General features: G+C 33.5%; 2 protein-coding genes and 1 non-coding gene across 4 annotated transcripts; 1 reads left to right on the top strand and 2 right to left on the bottom strand.

Moving 5' to 3' along the window:
• Positions 1-364: 364 nt before the first annotated feature.
• Positions 365-6,616, bottom strand: LOC123909255 (CLP protease regulatory subunit CLPX1, mitochondrial). The gene is made up of 15 exons (XM_045960061.1): positions 5,735-6,616; positions 5,591-5,646; positions 5,342-5,454; positions 4,905-4,984; positions 4,439-4,489; positions 3,825-3,899; positions 3,670-3,747; positions 2,904-2,960; positions 2,494-2,564; positions 2,302-2,401; positions 2,087-2,191; positions 1,710-1,772; positions 1,226-1,348; positions 864-1,022; positions 365-779 (listed from the first exon to the last, which is right to left on the bottom strand). The coding sequence occupies exons 1-15, from the start codon at positions 6,332-6,334 to the stop codon at positions 708-710; spliced, it is 1,803 nt and encodes a 600-aa protein (XP_045816017.1). The 5' UTR covers positions 6,335-6,616; the 3' UTR covers positions 365-707.
• Positions 6,617-12,687: 6,071 nt separating this feature from the next.
• On the bottom strand, positions 12,688-12,759 carry TRNAD-GUC. The gene has a single exon. It is a non-coding gene; the product is annotated as a tRNA-Asp (tRNA).
• Positions 12,760-15,904: 3,145 nt separating this feature from the next.
• LOC123909254 (protein IQ-DOMAIN 21-like) lies at positions 15,905-21,098 on the top strand. 2 transcript variants are annotated; one of them, XM_045960059.1, is made up of 6 exons: positions 15,932-16,023; positions 16,173-16,236; positions 16,352-16,438; positions 18,945-19,238; positions 19,643-19,969; positions 20,329-21,098. In XM_045960059.1, the coding sequence occupies exons 3-6, from the start codon at positions 16,352-16,354 to the stop codon at positions 20,956-20,958; spliced, it is 1,338 nt and encodes a 445-aa protein (XP_045816015.1). In that variant the 5' UTR covers positions 15,932-16,023; positions 16,173-16,236; the 3' UTR covers positions 20,959-21,098. The 2 variants fall into 2 exon arrangements, with proteins under 2 accessions (XP_045816016.1, XP_045816015.1); XM_045960060.1 differs by having other exon boundaries at positions 15,905-16,236.
• The last annotated feature ends 212 nt before the right edge of the window (positions 21,099-21,310 follow it).

Genomic DNA, 21,310 nt, shown 5'->3' with positions numbered 1-21,310 from the left:
AAAGAGTAAGCATATAGAAAAATAATTTAATATTGTACTAGTTGCACCCAAATAATAAAAATTATAGTATATCAAATAATTAGTAAATATCATCCACAACATGCATGGTCGAGTATTTGTCCTTGCATTTGCATTTGTTATGAATGAAATGCTGGATAGAAGTAGAACTTGCAACTTGCATTTGTTAACATGTTTTGTCTAATAAAAAAAAAGGTTTAAAGAGCTTGTGGGATGTAGCTCTACTACTCAATGAGTAAGTACAAGTTAAATTTGCGGTGAATTTAACAAAATACCGTGATTTTGCAGACACTACACTATGTAGTTTTTGTAAAATCACAGTGGCTCGCATCAAATGGCCAAAGTGTTTGCAACAAAATAAAGAACGCATGGGAATCATCATATAATGATATACAATTTTTGTTCCTTCCACCATTTTTGCCCCAAGATTACATCAATGAATAAGGTATCCTCATCACATTTAAGAGATGTATGTGACATTTAGTTTACCTCACTATGATTTGTGCTTTTATGAAACTAACTTCGCCATGGGAGGTCACTCTTGAAACTACTCTTATAGTACATTGATTTCGACCTAATCCACATGGGGCAATCTGAATCTAACCCTTTTATATTATTTTATCATCAAATGTACCAACTAGTTATTATGTACAAAGATAAACTACAATAAATATCACCGACGGATTTGATTACATGCTGGCAACAATGGAAGGAAGTTCTGTCTCGGCTTCTTGTTGATCTCCACCAGAAACCTCCGTTGTCTATAAACAGAAAACAAACATCATTAGGAATTAATTTGATAGCAGCAAGAACACAACATTTACGACTTCACAAATTATACACACCTCTGAATCGTTCTTCTCTTTGGAAAGATAACGATCCAATGCACCTTTACCATAAAGGATTTTAGCACCTCTCACCAAGCCGTCACTTCCAAGTTCAATGGACTCTTCATCAACAACGACACCATCTATAACATCGTCGCCTGTTCTGATATCGGGAATCTGCACAAAATTTGATTCAATCAAAGTAAATAAGGACATTTTAATCAACCATGAGATAGATATTCGGTGTGAGTGTGTGACTGTCTTATTATGTTTAACTGTCTTTCATACTGAGCACCCTCTCTGAACCCAGAGGTAACACCTTCAACCCATGCCACTCTATGAACAAATTATTCATCTCATGAAAGTAAAAGAAAGCATACCTCATACATAGCATCTGCCAAAACATTCTCAATTATTGCTCGTAAGCCCCGAGCACCAGTATTTTTAGACATTGCTTTTCTTGCAATTGATTTACGAGCATTTTCCGTAAAATGTAGTTTCACCTGAAAATGAAGTATACAACATATTGTTGTCAGAACAGCCATTTACATTCCAATAAAGCCTATACCAACAATTCAAAATCTAAAGGTGCAACCAACTCTGCTATTCTTTTTATTTGGTTAATCCTCAATCATCAAAACTTACCATAAACAAACAAGAAATAACTTCATTTACAAGTGAAAAGACCCATAGACCTAATGTATTAGGCTTAAGGGTCAAGATATAATGTTAAGTTGATATTGTAGCTTCCCATGCTTAAATGGACGCAAAAGCTTTTAGAATTAGAGATACCGGTTTGGTATTGGAGAGAAAACATATCAGCAGTAAAATATACAAGAAATTAGGAGCCTTGTGGAAACTTACTCCATTAATTTTGAACGTCTTCTTGTATTGCTTCTCTAGAGCACTCTTCGGTTCTGTGAGGACCTATATAGAAAGTAATGGCATCAGGTGACAAGAAAAATGACTTGTAAAGTTAAAAAATAAAGCACTTTTAAGGACATGTAAAAAGCCGACTTTAACTGACTGAAGAAGGGAAAGACAAAAAACTAAGAACAATGCCAGATCTGAATAATTTTGCTCACTGAGAATCCTAGTCCCTCTGACTTCCTCACCAATTAAATTTCACTATCAACAAATAAATACTTAAACCACTACTTCAGTCAATTGTGAACACAGCCAAATGAGAAAAGCATTACATGTAAAAAAAATAAGTGACCATTGACCAAGTTAAAGCCTACCTGAATGAGTTGATTCTCAGTTAAAGCTGACAGGCTGACAAGAATAGGAAATCGTCCAACAAATTCAGGTATTAAACCGTATGCGATAAGATCACTGCTTTCAACCTGTAGAAAATAATAACTTTCAATGGTGTACAGAACCAACTTGAAATTAGCAGGTTAGTACTAAGAGTACTAGGCCAGTATGATTACAAGATCGATCATATGAAACTTACAGTTCCTAATAATGATGATGCAATAGCAGCCTCTGTGATAGTTCCAGTCCTCATCTTTGCACGTACAGGTGCTCCAAATCCAATAGAAGAATCTTGGCGCCTGAAAGGGTATCAGAGACTTACTAGTTACAGAAACGCTGCACATACTACATTATAACAAAGCTACTACGAATTTTTCAGGATTTGTTCAACCTTTCTGAAATTGTTTTCTCTAAGTCAATGAAGGCTCCTCCGCAAATGAAAAGTATGTTCTTTGTGTCTATCTGCGAAAAGACACAGATGGCACAACACTAATAAATAAAATGAATACCGCAGACGGCTCTTTACAATTTAGAAGAATATCATAAATGAAATTCAACCAATCCAGAGTGTTCAGATACATATATACAAAGTTGACAAACTGGAAGAGAAGATGATAAAACTTAAGAGAACAAAAAATATCATTCAAGCTAACTTAAAGGTTTAAACAATTAACATTCTTAAATATTAAAATATGATTGCACCAACGTATCAATTCCATGTATATATCTGATAGCCACTACCGGCTACAAGCAAATAAATACCTGAAACCGTAAGTCATAAAGAACAATGTATACACATACCTGAATATTGTCACCTCTTGGATGCTTTCGAGCTCCCTTCTCAGGAACATTGACAACCTGGATTGGAAACAATGCTAGAAGATCAACATAAAATGGTGAATGAACTGCTAAAAATACTATAATAAAAATGACATACTTCAACCATCTTAGACTTCCTTGTTCCTAGAGATATTAATTTGTATCTGCAAGTGGGGATCCCTATGGGGACTGCCCCATTTGGGGGGTGTGGCCGTGGGCGAGGGGAGTTTATCCCCGTTGGGACGGGGATGGGGAAGAAAGTCCCCATGAGGATGCTTAGGGGACGAGGAAGGGGATGGGGATCATACCCCCTGCCCCGCGGAGACCCCATCCCCGAGCAGCTTACAAAAAGAGCCTTTATATGTAGATATTCAAGTATTTGATGTTATTTGTCTTTTTACACAATGTGTATAAATTTCATTCATATGTGATGCTCAAATTTTTCATTTGTTTTACTTTTATGGTTATATTTTTAATTATTTTACTACCAGATTGATTGAAAATAATAGAATATTGATTGATGTAGATGGGGTCCCCAAGGGGACCATGGAGATCCGGGGAAAATCTTTCCAAGGAAGGAAATGGGGGCACTTTGGGTGGCGGGGATGGGGAGCGGGAGAGTACTCTCATCCCCACCTTGCCTCGTTGATATCTAGAGACTGTTCCATCGTAAATGTTATATGAAGTTTCATAAAACTTAAAATCCAGTTCAATTTTTTGGGTGTTGATAATTATGAAAAGAACCAACCGTTCCCTCAAGCATCTTCAGTAATGCCTGCTGAACACCTTCGCCAGAGACATCTCTACTGATATTAAGGCTCTCAGCCTGAAATGTCAAGAAGTGATTTAGAACAATGGACAGATACATAATTGGAAGGGAAAATAGAGATAATAATGTAGAACCTTTTTGGTAATCTTGTCAACTTCATCAATGTAAACAATGCCTTGCTGTGCAGCAGCCACATTATAATCTGCGGCCTGGAATAAATTTATGCAATGTTGATTCAGACTACAATTTGTTGTCTGTGCTAGCTAATTTATGTTTCTTTCATCAAACAGCAGCTAGTTTCATGATTCCATGAAAGAAACCAATAACTTTTTAAAATTGATAGAGCACGGAGAAAAAGATATTTCCAAAAATAAAATGGAGGGAGCAGATAGAAGAAAATGATTCCCAACAACAAAGAAAAATTTGCAATAGCATGCACAAGTATAAATTCAATGATGCGCTCAAGCCATAAAGATATAAAAACGGAACCCCCTATGTTCTTCCCAATTATAAATCACACATCATACCCTCTAAACCCGGTCAATGCTCCACATACAAGTAGATTTGAAAGCCATTTGTCATGGATAAATAAACATTTTTTGTATAAATTAACATATCTTGTTCAAATAACAAGAAAAACTCAAAGATAGGATATAGTAACATGGGTCTTGTTTGGCTTGTCTATAAAAAAAACCACATTACTATATTGTCTAAAAATAACATAGTTGTCACTCTTCAAAGTATTTACCGCGAGGAGCTTGTATAATATGGACTCCACATCTTCTCCAACATAACCAGCCTGCAAAAGGCGATGTTAAGAGTTAGAACTCTAACATAAACATATAACTTTCACATAACATATATTAAGATGAAAATGATATAAATGCACAAAGACATACTGAACGTTACTTATAAGTTCCAACCACTGAGAAAAGGAAACAATAATTCCACAAAGTGCCTTCCGTGCATTTTCTCGATAACGAAATGTTTCTGATATAGTTCTTAATTTGTTTTTGTTTAGAATCTGCATAAGCTGTCTACACTTTTTAAGTACGCGAGATTAGAGGATGGCAATGGCATCAACCGATCAACATGTGTATTTTTCTTCATTTTAAGTTTTAACCTGTGTTTTCTTCCCATTCCAATTTTAAGTTTTATTCATTTATTTTAACATATGATAAATCAGATAACAAGAATAGAGCCTTCTAACTTGCCTGAGTGAGTGTAGTTGCATCTGCAATAACAAATGGAACATTTACAAACCGAGCCAAGGTTTTGGCAAGTAATGTCTTCCCTGTCCTTGAAACAACATCAAGAAAAACAAGTTAAACTGGTTGCCAGAGGAAACGAGGCATTAACAATTTTTCAAAGAAATGATGATAGAAAAAAGCAAAAATCCCAAACTAGATTGCCTCCATCTATTTCAAAAAATTGACAATTTCACGGTACAATTTGAAACTAATGCTAAGCACAATTAATATACTAGTGCAACTAAATAAAACTAGGCCACTAACAGCCAACCAAGTCCATTACAACAATTTGTGATTCAAAGAACAAAGCATCACACTACATTTACAATACTGAAAAATGACAACACAGAACCGCAAGTAAATAATACACTCGAGAGTGAAGAAGGTAAAAACCAGTTTACCTGATCCAGTTGGCCCCATTAAAAGGATATTGCTTTTCTCAAGTTCAACTTCTTCATCATCATCAACAACAACAACATCAGCTTTAACATCATTACTTAAATCTCCTGCAGGCCTAACATTCCAAATAGTAAGAACATAAAAAAGACAATCTCACTTCACATTATCAACAACAAGAAAAGGTGTGTATATACTATACATGTGCATCAAAGTAAAGAAAAGATAATAACATGCTGAAGTAATATACCAACCAGGACTTTTCATGAGATATTCTCTTATAGTGATTATAAACTGCCACAGAAAGCACCTACAAATACAATTGAGATAGTAACATTAACCAAACCAATCACAGAAAATCATTGAAGAAAAAAAGTCAACCACACACAAAAACACACCTTCTTAGCCCTCTCTTGTCCAATTACAAATTTATCAAGCCCTTTACAAATCTCCTTTGGTGTAGGGAAACTACCTCCCAAATTAGACCCACCCCAACACCCATCTTTCAGATTCCCCGAATCACCGCCACCGGAGCTAGCAGCACCACCTCCACCACTACCACCACCACCACCACCACCAGAAACATCAAAACCAGAATTCCCTGGACGAACAACCATTCCACCACCAGACCAAACTTCAGGAGGATCCCCAAAGGAATTAACAAGAACCCTATAAGCTGTTCTATCATAAGGAACATGATTAGGGTTTTCATTAGGGTCTTGTAAAAGGGTTGTTGAACCAGTTTTACTATTACTACTACTAGTACTACCCTTTTGATTGTTTTGAGTGAAATCACCACGGAGAGAAAGGGGTTTGAAGGAAGTGAAATGATAAGGAGTATTGATTAACGGTGAACGTGGTGGAGAGTGAGAATTAGCACCACCACCACCACCAGCGTATGTGTAATTGAAAGCGAAATATCTTAACTGGGATAAAGCAAGAGTTGCTTTTTCTTTGCAATTTGAAGGTTTGGATCGAAAAGCAGCAGTAGCAGCCATGGAAACAAGGTTGGTTACTTGATTTGATTGTTGGGTTGAAAAATTTAAGGAAAAAAATGGGATTTTTTTTAGAGAATTGAAGAGAGAGAATAGAACATTGAATCGTGGGTAAGTGAATTTAAGATGATGATTATGTTGTGTTGTGTGTGGATGAATGGAATTGGAATGCAAATTGAGTCTTTGAGGAAGAAAGGTGTTGTCTTATTGAGAGAATCGGGTGGGTTTGTTTGCGGGGAAGGATGAAACACATTTTAAGGTTTTTAGTATTTTTAATTTTATTTATTTATGTATTATCGTGTTTTTTATTTTACGGTGGTTTATGTCTAAACTACAACGCCACGCCACTAATAAACCGCCTATAATCTTTTTTTTTTTTTTGAGTAATTTACCACAACCACAACTAGTTTCAAAAATGTTTTTTTTTTTCTTTTTTCTTTTGGCCTATTGAGGTTTATTTATTTATATTTTCTCCTTCATCTTGATCATAGTTGAACTTGAGATTTCTAATTTTATTTTACTTTAATTTTTAATTTAAATCAGTTGAGCTATTCGTTCACCTCTATAAAATTAATTGATAAGAGACAAAATTTATTTATTTCTCGGTCGATTTATCTAAAATTCATTTTTCTAAAAAACTAGTGTTATGATATAAAAAAAGGAAAAATTTTATTGCACTACAAAAGACTTCTTAATTTTAAGTTGAATTAATTTAACAATGCTTACTTTATTTATTTTTTAAAGGAAAATAAATTTAGAAAATTTATTAATTAATCTCACAGACCTAATAGCTCGACCTTATTAATCTATTTAATTGTGCATCGAAATATTATTATTATTATTATTATTATTTTGTCAAGTAGTTTAGTGGTTAGACTTACACTCTTTAATTGAGAGAAGTGAGAATTCGGGATTTAAGCTCCAACCACATTCAATAATGTCGAAAGTAACTGCCAATTGAGTTGCACTTACACGACTACTTATTGTTAGAATGTAATAAAAATATATTATTATATTGCAGTATACAAGGGCCAAAGTTCAAACTTAAGATTATCCGCTTATTTATCTTAAGAGATAAATTTCTAGCCAATAGACTCATTGACCATCAAAAAAGTATACAATGTTTGTGTCTAGATAGAGCACACACTTTTTTTGGGTATTAACTATCTGATTCTTAAAGGAACAATCTTCGGTAATTCAGAGTTGTCTATCCCAGAATTGTTCTCATCAGAAATTGAACTCGGATTCTCCTAAGCAATTCATCGAAGAAAAGTTCATTAATCACTTAAGCTCAATTACTTAGTTAGATACAACACACCTTCTTTTAATGAGAAAAAATGGCTTAAACTCAGATAGAGCACACATTGTTTATATTTATAATAGAGATAAAATCAATTACAATTAATGTCAAAACCAATTACAATTAATGTGAATTAAAATATAATTGATACGATAACAACCAACTTATAATATTTAATTTTTAATTGATTTTAACACTTATTTAAAATCGTTAATACGAAATAAGCTAGGCTTTAAAACCATTGGCATAATATGCTTTCAAAGAGACAAACGAAATAAATATCAATGTGTTGACGCATTAGCTAATCTTCTATGTTATTTGGATGATGATATTGGGTATTATGAGTTTTGTCCTACTCATATTAGCTATATGTTGACACTTGATGTTTGGAATTTTGATTCATCGATTAGCTCATGTATAGTTTTCTTTTTGTAGGCATTTAGTCCTCTATATAATAATAATAATAATAATAATAATAATAATAATAATAATAATAATAATAATAATAATAATAATAACATAGAGACAAACCAAACCAAAAATACTATGACAAATAATATGACATGTTTGAGCTTTGAATTTTTTGAACAAATTAAACTTAGGTTTTACAAATTAAATATAGTTCGACCTAGTCTATTTCTATAAGGTGATGTTGATAAGTTGAATTAAGTGAGAAGAGTTGTAGTATGATGAGAAAATGAAAGAACATAAAAGGTGAGTGAATGATTCCTAAAAGGAGAGGAATTTGTGAAAGTATTTTAAATTTTTAGAAAATTTATTTTCATTTGTAAACTTTTGTTAAAACAAAAAAAAATTATAATCTGTTTAACTACCTGAGAAAAACCACCAAAAAGAGGAATGTTCTTTAACTTGCAAAAGTCTTTGTTGATCATGTATGTCCTTAATTTCTCTTCCTAGTACATATAAGTCATACTCAACAATCTCCACCTTGACGAATATCAAACCCTTGTGAAGAACCATTGAATGAAATTTGCATCCTTAGCGCTAGGGGGTTGTTTCCTTCTTAACATTGAGAAACATGTCCAAGTGATAGAATATAAATATTGAAATGAATGAAGAGGAAATGGAAAGGGCGGCTTGTACTTTTGTGTTTCTATACCATGGAACAAGCTTAAACCTTTGAAATGAATTTTAAGTGGAAAAGTGGCTTTCCTTTTAGTTTTAAGGAATCTTTGTTCTATGTGTCCCTTTTTAATTTTAAATAAAATAAATTTTAAATATATAAATTAACAAAGACATGGGTCAATGTTAAAGCACCTGCGATTCTCAAGTCAAAGAAAGTAAAAAATATCGTCATAACTGTGACACTTTGATTATACATATACATATAATAAAGTGAAACAATAAATATAATCTCATGGCCCAACTATAACAAAATTTAGGTGTTATTTGAGGTGCGTGCAAACTGTACATAGTAAGTATTATATATACTCAGACAGTCGCGCATAAACGTTCACTAGCACACACAAAACAAAAAATAAATACTACTTATATATTTACAAATCTGTCATTGACAAGTATTCAATATATTCTTAGCATGAAATTGGAATAAGAAAAGCTTAGCCCACTAAAAGTTGTTCCTCATTTTTTTTTCTTCTTTGTTGGTTTGCAAAGAGAGAGGGGGAGAAGCAGCTTTTTAATTTTCCATTGATTATGCATATTATATACATATAATAAAGTGAAAGAATAAATAACACTTATTTAAAATTGTTAATACGAAATAGGCTTTTTAAGTAAGCATTAAAACCATAAACATAGTATGCTTTCAAAGAGACAAACGAAACCACTACCAATGTGCTGACGCATTAGCCAATCTTAAATGTTATTTGGATGGTGATATTTTGTATTATGAGTCTTGTCTGACTCATATTAACTATTTGTTAACAACTAATGTTATAGGAATTTTGATTCATCGGACAAACAACATGACATGTTTGAGCTTTGAATTTTTTGAACAGAATAAACTTAGGTTTTGCAAATTAAATCTAGTTCAACCATATGTCTATTTATTGAAGGTGATGATGATAAGTTGAAATCAGTGAGAGGAGGTGTAGTAATAGTATGATGAGAAAATGAAATAACATAAAAGGCGAGTGAATGATTCTTGAAAGGAAAGAAATTTGTGAAAGTATTTTAAATCCTTAGAAAATTTATTTTCATACATAAACTTTTGTTTTTGATTAACTACTTGGAGAAAAAACCCCCAAAAAGAGGAATGTTCTATAACTTGCAAAAGTCTTTTTCAATCACGTATATCCTAAATTTTTCTATATTTGTTAATGGAGGTCAAGCTTCTTAGCACTCTATCAATATAATGATGGTTAGTGCACACTGTAAGAATTGAAATACTATAATTGGAATATCTCTCAACCAACTTGGGAGAAGGAGGAACATTCTTGTTTTCAACAATACTCGAGTAGATAGAAATGTCTTAATTTATAATTGTAGTAAACGATTGAAATAATTGGCATTGTCAGAACCCTATTTTGGATAGCATAGTTCCTGTAAAAGCAGTTAATCTAGAAAAACTACCTATTGAGAGATTAAGGAAAAGATTTCTACAGGATACAGTTTTAAGAAAGATTATTTTCTCCCATTAATCTATTCTTCTTTTTTTGTAAAAATGGAAACACTGATGTTATTTTCATTCCCAGGATGCTAAAGTTTTCAGGCTGTCATAATATATTTTCAGAATATACATAATTTATAAATAAATCAGCTTTTCATATTCATACCTATTGCCCAAGGAAAATACACCAGGACTCCTATCCTAACCATTCCTCCATCTAAAGAAAGAGCTCCATCACTTAATTATACAAGGAAACAAAAAAGCTATTACAAGATTGAAACGAGTGCATGATTTCGCAAGCCAAAAAATAAAACATATACAAAAAGCACCTACTAAGATTGTCATCCTCAACTTTTCCCAGCATAGCAACAAAGCCTACAACATCCTTTGTTAGTGTAAGAACAGAAGCCAGTGCTCCATGACTTGACGAGTCTTCACCTGGCACAAAATACCAGCACCAGATTTTTCATGCTGCAATATCTGTTTATTTACCTCCTCCTCAGTTGTAATGCGGGGATCGTCATCATTAACAATCTTGGTTGTACTTGGAGACTTAGATTTTCCAATAGCACCTATGAATATTATAAGAAAGGAAAAGCATAAATGACACCTACTTTTGTTGATAGAGAACTATTACAGAAAAAATGAACAAAAGATCATTTCATTTAAAAATAAAATTGAAGAGTGACAATTTGAAGTTTATTGCATCCTAATATCCTGAAGAGTTAACACTTGAGACATGCACTTCAATTTTTAGTCTATACATATCGAAACATATTATTAACAATGCCCTATCTTTGATTTTGGGGTCGGCCAATCTCAACCTCCAAAGCTAACTCATGGGGTGAGGATTGGCCTGGTCTTGTGAAAATTGTCCACATCTCTTGCTGATGGGGGATCTAAACCTTCAGAATCAGAAAGAGCTTAAACCATTGATTCAGTGAATGTACTCAATGAGCATGTTTAGGGTGTGCAATTACTTAGTTACTAAATTTAAAGTTGGAAAGACTTGCATTGTCAGTGTAAATTTGTTTATGCTGGCCGTCAATAAGAACTCACCACTTTGCAAATCCACTTTGTACTCAATGGCTTTTGTAAATTCTCCGTTTTTCACATTGTCCTTTGTGTCCATAGAGTTTTCCTTCAAATCCACTGGCACCAATGCCGAAGTCCCTTGGACAGACAATGCTTTTGTATGAACCAAATGCTGCACACGAAGAATTTATTCACTCACATAATGAAATACAGATAATGCTTGGTCACATGAAAAAATAAAATAATTACTTGGTACTATACTACTTCAGCAGGTAGATTATCCAAAACGCCAGTCCACCCCCAAAAGAATAAGAATCATCCAGTCTTTAACAAAAGAGGAATTTGGAAGTTTAAACTCGTAGAATCATGCTTAGGGATGGCAACGGGCGCCCATGGGTGCGAGTTTGACACTTACCAAACTCACACCCGAAATTATCACCCAAACTCAAACTCAAAGGCTGTTCGGGTGGCAAAACAACACCCACGCCCATACCCATTGGGTTCAGGTTTTTTCCAACCAAACTCAAACCCGCAGCACATTTGAAAATAATTTGCAAATTTAAGAAATTAAATTCCAACATAGACTTTGAATTAAATTACAACTAAAATTAAGGTCTTCCAAGGAAATTCAAACATAGACTTTCAAGAAATTACAACATAGACTTTTAAGAAATTAAATTACAACTAAAATTAAGGTCTTCCAAGGAAATTGAGGGAGACTATGGGGGTAATTAGGTAATTATAAAATATTTCGGGTGAGTGTATGAGTTTTGGGTGTGGGTTTGACTGATACCAAACCCACACCCATATTATTGGATGTCACCCGAATCCAACCCAAATCCAGTCAAATCGGATTTCGCCCATTAACTTGGATTTGGGTTCGGGTGGGTCTCTCGGGTTTGAATTTTTTTGTGATCCCTAATCATGCTATTGATGTGAGTATCAATGTGTGTGTCTAAATTTATTATTCACTTAAACCATCATTTCACTATTTCTTAGACACGACGGTTGTATGCATTTTAGGTAGCATATTATATCCATAACAATAAGATTTTTTCTAGTATATTATATAGCAGACGCATAAAAAGGGGGAAAAAAAAAGTTAACTTATTTCACAAGTTAACTTATTTAGTCCACAATCCACATTATTGTGGACTAAATACATCAAACTATCAATGAATCTAAAAAGTCAATCTTTTCTTATTGAAACATTGATATGAGAATAGAGAAAAATGCATAAAGAAACTGACCTGGTTGTTGCTACTATTCGGTGGTTGAAACATGGTGACTCAGTGAGTGAGGCTACGAGTCAACGGAAACTGAAATTTCGAATGAATAGAAGCGTTTTTTTCACTCTGAGGTGAGTGCGTAACATAAAAAGAAAGCGTATTGTTGACTCGATTTTTTTTAGCAAAGAACATAAAAAAAAAACGCCGTTGCCGGGGATCGAACCCGGGTCACCCGCGTGACAGGCGGGAATACTTACCACTATACTACAACGACTTGTTATTAAAGGAGACGATATTTATGTATTTATTTATATTTTGACTTGTTGGTTTTTATTTTCAATATATGAGATGTGCTATTAGCCTATGGAAGATCAATTAACTTATAGTGATGAGTTTATAGTAGATAGTAAATTGAATAATGTAATGTTTAATAAAATTAAAAGATAAATATAAAAATGGTATACAAATTGTTTTTTTTTTCAATTAAGAAGTTTTTTTACTTAGGGTCTGTTTGGTAAAAATAAGCTATAAGCTAGCTGATAGCTGATAAGCTAGCTGATAGCTGAAAAGCTAGCTTATAGCTGATAGCTGAAAAGTTAGCTTATTGAAATTAAAGTGTTTGGTAAAATTAGCTTTTAAAGTGGTTATTAAATATAAAATTACATAATTGATAGTGGGTAGTTTATTTTTTAGAGTTGGTAGTTATTAAATTAAAGGGTAAAAATGGAATAAATGGTAAAAAGCTATAAGCTATAAGCTCAAATGCTACTTGAAATAGCATCTGAAAAAAAGCTATAAGCTAGTACAAAAAGCTTGTTACCAAACACCTCTAATTTTTTGAAACAAGCTTATAAGCTCATATAATAAGCTATAAGCTAGCTTATTTGTGTTACCAAACAGAGCCTTAAAGAAAATTACACTAACGAGATTCAAATAGGAGGTTGTGACGCAAAAAGTAAATCTTTTGCTCACCAACGATTGAGTTGTCCGTCTTCAACAGTATAAGCTTGAACATTACTTTAAGATGTTGAAAGTAAAAATCGGAGAAAACTATGATGCATGACAATTAAGGTTGACAATGCATGTCATTCTTATCGTAAAACAAACAAATGTGTGAATGCACCGACTAAGTTTGAATGTCAGCTTGAGACTACTTTGATGATTTAAGAACAATGTCCGACTCAACTAAATTCTTTATTGTTTGCTAATATTATGACTTTTGAGTATAATGACCCTAAATTTATGGTAGTTATTCTCTTTTGTGAACTTTTGTCGTCTTTTTATAAAAAACAAAAAACTAAAGGACCAAAAGAAAATTGGGATTTTTTTTTTGTTGCATGAACTGAAATAAAAATAATAATATTTATGTCGTGACTAAAATAGAAAAATAGTATATTTATAGATTAACTGACATAATTTTTTTTAGGCTTAAATGCAGTTTTACCCCTCTGTTTTGAAAAATGCGGAATTTTACCCTCCCTATTTTAAAATGCGGAATTTTACCCCCCTATTTTATAATTTGTTGGATTTTGCCCCCCACCAAAATTCTGCACAAAATCTGCTTCTAAGCCTCAAGTTCAAAGCTTCGCACAGAACTCAATTTGGATCAATAATTCATAAAACTGATACCTAAATGACCGTAATCGAGTTAGCTTTCAACAGAATCAAACCCCACTAAATTTGAAATTATAGACAGTGATTAATTACCGTTTTAGTGAACGTGTGTCATAATTTTTTTTATAATCTATCTAATTAAATATAGAAATTTTGATAGGGATTTTAAGTTGATGCCTCGCTCGTGAATAAAAGAAACAAAAAATGAATGGCCACACCCACAGCACAGTTGCCTTACACACGTGCTTGTATTGTAACTATCGCAACTGTTTGAAAAATATGTCCAGAAAAACAAGTAACAACGAAAATAAACTAACATAGGAGTAGTTGATTTTGTGGTTCAAGGATTGCAGAAAATTATAACAACATTTTTCCATTTTTACGATACACACCACGACATGAATTGTTCAACTACGACTTTTCTGATCGTATCACTTATCAGTAGTAACCGTCAAGCTAAAACTTACCCAACATTGAGCCATCATAGCTAGGCCAGTAGGTCCCTTCTTTCCCTGCAAGAGTAGTTAATATTGTGCCATTGCCAAGAGGTTACGTTACAAGAGTGGTACTAGTATATTATTTTTGCCATTAAATTAAAATTGTTAGAAGACATATTTTTATTTTTATTTCATAATTAACATATTTTTATTTTTGCCATTAATTTTTATTTTTATTTCATAATTTTTAACCGACGTTAGTGTAAATACATGATTGTTTTACAGTTAGGGTATGTTTGTTTTGTGGACTCACCGTTCGTTTAACTGAAGCTACAATTTTCGGATTCTATAAAATCACCGTAGGTGAGAATTGTCATCTACGGACAAACCAAACATGCTATCAAAGTAACACATGGTTTATTGACATGTTAATTTTTTTATACTGATGTGTGAAAATTAAACTCTTATTTAAAAATTTTATTCATTTTTTACTCCAACATAGAAGTTTTCATCACCGTTTGTTCTGGACTGGGCCTAGAGCCTAATAGATGAGGAAATCCTCTTCCGGACCGTCGAGCATAACCCATTTGCGGAGCAGCCCACGAAGAGTTTCCTTTGGTCAACGGTCACAATATCCTTGCATATTGTCACGGTCGACCAGCGGAATGATGAGCATTAACTTCTCATCATAGCTCTCCAGCCGTTTTCCGGCAGCCATTGATAGCCATCAACAGCCTTGGTCCAGCGCTGGAGGCTATATATACTTCACTCATATAGTGGAGTCAAGTATATTCTCTTACTCTCTGAAAACCCTTCGCTTCACTCTCATTGACTTGAGCGTCGGAGCACCTGCAGGTATACAATTTCCCTCCCATTCATCGGAACAGGAGAGGAGCAACGCAGACGCGGTCACATTCTGATCAAGTACGATCACCGTTTAAACGTGCATATAAGATTGGTTTTCCTTCAACTTAATTTTTTTCATACCAATGACTACTTTGACAAAGTCACTGTGGTTAAAAGTCCAAGATTCATACTACTTTGACAAAGTCATTGTCGGTTAAAAAGCTATTGTTAAATTATTATTTTTTGTATTAACGCTCTACTTCACAAGAGAATGAGCATAATATTGTATTGATTTTTGTTTGATTTGTCGATAAAATGACAAATATTATCCTAAACACTTTTACACAACTACGAAATCTGAGTTTAAAATAGAGTGCAATTATCCTACCTAACAATATAAACATTGTCGGTTAAGTTAATCTCAGAGATTAATCGGTCCAAGATCCATACCACTTGGACAAGAGTGAGAGCTGCTGTTGTCACTCCACTATATATAGATAAATATTATTTAATTTTGTAATTAGTATACGGATTTTCCTATATATATGTACCACACCAGACACCACCGAAGAGAGTTATTACAAAGTCATCTGTCTCTCTGACCATATTATGTACACACACGCTCTCTCTGTTCTGTCACGGTATCCTCACTCACTCACTCACTCACCATTCTTTCTTTTTGCATAACAATTAGGATTTCATAACTCTCTCACTTTGCTAAATCACCAAACATTACTGTTCCATGAATCTGAATAATGCTGCTGCTGCTGCCATACAAAACACATAAAAGACCAGACCAGACACCAGTTAGTTAGTACCACCCAACAACATAGTCATTCATCTCAGAAACGCAGGTTTGTTTGTTTGTTTCACAACATAAACATTCTCTTTCTAACATATTTGAATGAGAGAAAAAGACAAAGGTAACAATCTTATCTAACATGTTGTTGATGCATTTTCTCTGATCAGATGGGTAAGAAAGGAAGTAGTTGGTTTTCATCGGTGAAGAAAGTTTTCAAGTCTTCTTCTAAGGATTCTCCGGTGCCGGTGAACAAGGTTATTCTTCTTCCATCAGTTTCTCTGTTTTTATTACTCAGATGTTACGTTACCTTTTTTCTTTCCTTTTTTTCCAAAACTGGTTTATTAAATTAGGATTTTCGCTTTTCATTAAGTTTAAAACCATCATAATAATACTAATAATCAAATGCTCATTATTTTCTTCATAAATACTCATTTGAGAGACAAAATCGACCTTGTGAGTCCCACAAATTCTTCGAGGAATATTTTTTTTTTTTTTGACTAAAAATAAAGGATATTCATTCATTCAAACTGATAGAGTACATCGATGTAATACAAATTCAAATTTGCTAAAAACAAAAAGGATGAATCTGCAAACAAATTCACAGCATCCATGTTAATAGCATAAAACGGCAAATTACATAAGCCTACATATATGACTATATTGAAGTGTCTGGAATGTCCATGCCCCCAGATCTGCAGCGTTGATGACACAAAAGTCGACATTGGATAGATTTGTACTTGATCGGATCTAATCCTTTAACCTGAAACAAATGAACACCGCACAAAGACGGGAAAACAAAATACACCGCACAGAGACGGCACAACAGAATACACCGCACAAGGACGGGATAACAAATAACACAAAACCAAACAAATATGTGAAAAATCACACTTATTTAATAACGAGAAAGAAAAAACAATTTGGAGGGGTGATTTTAGGTCAAGATTTGACCTGAAATCACCCCTCTTTGATAAACTAAGAAGAAGAAAAAAAGTGACGGCTAGGGTTAGAACTTAGGAGATGAGAGAAAAAGAGATACTCAAAAAAAACTTCTTCGAGGAATATTAGTCACCAAAAAACTTGATTACCTATAACAGTTAACTGGAAGAAAGGAAAAAACAAAAAACAAACTCATTTGATAGTTAAAACTTAAAAGTTCTTTTAACATCAAATGATATTAGCATTTATAACCCTGTGTTTTATGAGAGAAGAAGCTAGATATTCTAGAATTCGGCTGTGAGGTAAGTAAAGTTTGATTAAGAATTGTTCTCACTAGGAATCAAACTTGAATTCTCTCGAATAATTTGTTTTAGAGAAAATTCATTAACCACTTGAGTCTGGTATCTCAACTGATATCAGTACTTTTTTTCATCAAAATGATTTTAACATTAATGACAATTTAATAAAATTCATTCATGGCTGGCAATGACATTTGTTCATAGAAAATAGGTTTTTATATTGAACTTAATTTGGCTTTATAAAATCGACTATTTTAAAACGAGATATGTCACTCTTTATAAACTAATTCATTTTAGACTTTATATTTATTTTATGTGAGACTTGAGTTTTTCCGATAGTGACTCGCTATTGAATTAGTCATGTCATGAATGCATGATATTTGATTTGTTCAATCTCCAAAAAACCAAAAGAAAGCAAAAATGGCTTACCTGCAGTATAAGTAATGCAACCATATCAGTGCACCTTTCGCATTAAAGGATAACATCTCCTCCTCCATATAAGTACAGTAAATGAACTTTTTAGTTGTAGTTGTTGTCTTTTATGGAACCACATAAAGGATGAATCTACCTTACCTTTAGGACCAACAACCCAATACAGTATGAAATTATATGTATACATGGTCCCCTATCATGTGAACTTAACATGTATCACATAATTTTGTTAGTATTTGTTTCTGTCACATACTTATCATACAACCTAACACATCACATCATTCATCTTCATCATCATGTGTTTCCCATATGTTAGATCTCCATCTTGTTTAACAAGTCCATCCAGCTGGTTTAATTACTTAATTATTCCATAATTTACCAAATGATTGCTAATTATGAGTTAAAAACTATTTGGATTGGTGCATTTGAGATTGTTTACCTGTTCAAGTGTACTCGTAAGACCGTTTATGGCTGTTTGTGTGAACTTTTTTGTTTTGTAGATAGATGAAATAACAAATTCATCATAAACTCACACACATAAGTGGAGGAGTCTGAGTTCGAACCTCGGTCATTACGTCTAGCTTAACAATTTTGACATTTTTACCGGTTGAACTAGGACTTGTGGACTGTTCGTCTGAACTTATGGAAGCAACTTATAACATTTCATGATCTAGTTAGATATGCGACATAATTAAATGCTTATATCATATGGATTTATCATATACTAATGCTTATGTATAAGTTGTTTTTATAACAAAAAGATAAAATAAAATCAAACTATTTTCATATTAATTATAAACGGTTTATAAACTCTCCCAAAAATCTAACAAGTACATATGTCAGGAGATAAACTTAAATACGTAGATCAAAATAGACTCTCATAAGTTGTTTTCAGCTTATTTACATAAGCTTTGCAATATAGCTTATGAAAACAACTTATAGCTCGTATGAAAACAGTTTGACTTTATTTTATCTTTTCTTATTGAAATAGCTATATAAAAACAATTATATATATCATAACCATAAGCACTTAATTAAGTTGTTTGTCGAAACAAAGACTTAATTTTGTTGGGGCATTTTCCATTTTCAGAAGGAAAAGGAAGAGAATTGGCAGCATGAAGCAGCAGAGGAGGTATCTTTGGAACATTTTCCTGCATATAGTTCACCAGATATCACCAATGAAGGAAGTACCACCACATCAACACCAATGACTGAAGAAAGAAATCATGCTATTGCCTATGCAGTAGCAACAGCAGCAGCAGCTGAAGCTGCAGTGACAGCAGCTCAAGCAGCTGCTAGAGTTGTGAGATTGGCAGGTTATGGACGTAACTATAAGGAAGAAAAAGCAGCAATACTCATTCAATCATACTATAGAGGATACCTAGTAAGTCTTCTTTTATCTATTTTGGTAAAAGTTGTTGATCATTATTTAATACTCACACTCTAACAATATCATATTAGTTCAGTGGTTCAGTATGGTTCATAAATATGTCATACCTACTTCAAACTTTTAGTTACATATATTAATAACATATGATGAAATGAATGACACTTGCTTGCAGTATGTGACCGCGGTTTTAACTGCTTACATGACAAATATTTGTACGGATTAGCTAATAAATAATCTGAGCATGTCTATGTGTCAGTGTCATATCTGGTGTCTTTATATGTGTTTGATTGTTGATCACTTTAAAAGTGTAAGTAATTGATTTCTTAGGCAAATTAATTTGATATAATGTTGAATCTGTCTGCGCACTCACACATGTGATTACATTGAATTGTGTGTAGGCTCGACGTGCACTGCGTGCTTTGAAGGGATTGGTGAGGCTGCAAGCACTTGTGAGGGGACATAATGTGAGGAAGCAAGCACAAATGACAATGCGGTGCATGCAAGCATTGGTAAGAGTACAGGGAAGAGTAAGAGCTAGAAGACTCCAATTGACTAATGAGAAACATCATAGGACATTGGAGGAACAACATCCTGTGACAATGTTTGACACAAGTGGTTGGGACTATAGGCGTAAAAGTAGCCACAAAATTAAGGAAAATGATTTCAGGAAACATGGAACTATAATGAATAAAGACAAAACTCTTCCATACTCTTTCAACCACCAGGTTATTCATTTTTTCTTAGAAATAAAGTTATTCATTTTTTATTTCCCTTAGAAATTACGTTTTGTTGAATGCAAAAATTTGGCTCCTTTGACAAATTTTAGTAAATTGATTATGATTATGTTAGTTTTTAGAGTTGAAATCTTGAACCTTATTCTTACTTAAAACTTTTTTGGTGTCCTTTAGCTCACCAACCGAACTATCTACTTAAGATAATAATTTTGATCAAAATAGAGTGTTAAGCGATAAAAAATATTTCAATAAGTGCATTACATGGAAAACCACATGCAATTAAAGGAATCAATTCCATGTGAAGAATATAGATTTGATTTTCATTAATTTGTTTGTAATTTTCTTTGCAGCAACTACAAAAGCAATATTTGCAAATAGACCCAAATGTTGATGATATTGAAAGTTATGGCAATGAACGTGAAAGAGCTCAATTGGATTGGAATTGGTTGGAACGTTGGATGTTAACACAATCACACAATGTTAGGCCTATAGGATTGGGCCCACTTGGGACCCCACCCTACACACCCACTGATGACATGTCTGAAGAAAAAACAGTTGAAATGGACATGGTCGCACCAAGAGACTCAATGCATGCAAACATGGGCCTAATGAATCAAGAATCTCATGATTTAAGCCCAATTGCTAAACACCACCAACGAAATCACAGTGGAGGTGTACCTAGCTATATGGCCCCAACCCAATCTGCAAAGGCCAAGATTCGGAGTCAAGGCCCGATAAAGCATCGGGCTTCGTTTGGGTCTTATTGGAATTCATCATTAAGGAGTCCTCCAAGTGGGCTGGGCTATGACTCATCTGGGTCTGGTGGGGCCGCCACTCATCCGATTACGAGAAGCCCAAGCCCAAAAATAAACGGAATTCGTCTTCAATCGAAACGGATTTCGGGTGTTAGCCCAGATAATGTTGGTGTTGAGGATTGGCCTAATCATCATGGAGCTCATGCTTGGGCTAGATTTGATTGATTTGTTTATTTTCTACACCTTGTTATTATAATTATACTACCATGTTTTGTGTGGTCTAAACTCTAAACCATGGGCATGAATTTGTAATTTAATTAGTATATGATTATTTAAGAATGGTGTAATGTGATGAAATTGTATAACCCCCAATCCAAAACACACCTCTAGCAATTCTATTTGATGTTCTGTCTCACCGTCACTTAGAAAAATGTTTTAAGTCTTTGTCCTTTTGGTACAAAATAAAATGTTAATGTTTGAGTTTTATTTAACTCTTTCAATTTTTTTTGATATCTTTTAATTCTTTCGATTAAAATGTACATTTTTGACCTATTCAATGTGCTTCACTTTTAAGGCG

This window comes from Trifolium pratense, linkage group LG2 (genome assembly GCF_020283565.1).
Source record: "Trifolium pratense cultivar HEN17-A07 linkage group LG2, ARS_RC_1.1, whole genome shotgun sequence".
In the NCBI taxonomy this organism is placed as follows: Eukaryota; Viridiplantae; Streptophyta; class Magnoliopsida; order Fabales; family Fabaceae; genus Trifolium; species Trifolium pratense.
This window is presented reverse-complemented; position numbering and strand designations above follow the sequence as displayed.

Excerpts from the sequence above, each read along its gene's own strand:
- LOC123909255 (XM_045960061.1), bottom strand. The coding sequence starts at position 6,334 with ATGGCTGCTACTGCTGCTTTTCGATCCAAACCTTCAAATTGCAAAGAA. Across the intron at positions 5,455-5,590 it reads ATATCTCATGAAAAGTCCTG|GCCTGCAGGAGATTTAAGTA; the intron begins GTTGGTATATTA and ends TTGGAATGTTAG. Across the intron at positions 780-863 it reads AAGAGAAGAACGATTCAGAG|ACAACGGAGGTTTCTGGTGG; the intron begins GTGTGTATAATT and ends TTCTGTTTATAG.
- LOC123909254 (XM_045960060.1), top strand. The coding sequence starts at position 16,352 with ATGGGTAAGAAAGGAAGTAGTTGGTTTTCATCGGTGAAGAAAGTTTTC. Across the intron at positions 16,439-18,944 it reads CTCCGGTGCCGGTGAACAAG|AAGGAAAAGGAAGAGAATTG; the intron begins GTTATTCTTCTT and ends TTCCATTTTCAG. Across the intron at positions 19,970-20,328 it reads CATACTCTTTCAACCACCAG|CAACTACAAAAGCAATATTT; the intron begins GTTATTCATTTT and ends TTTTCTTTGCAG.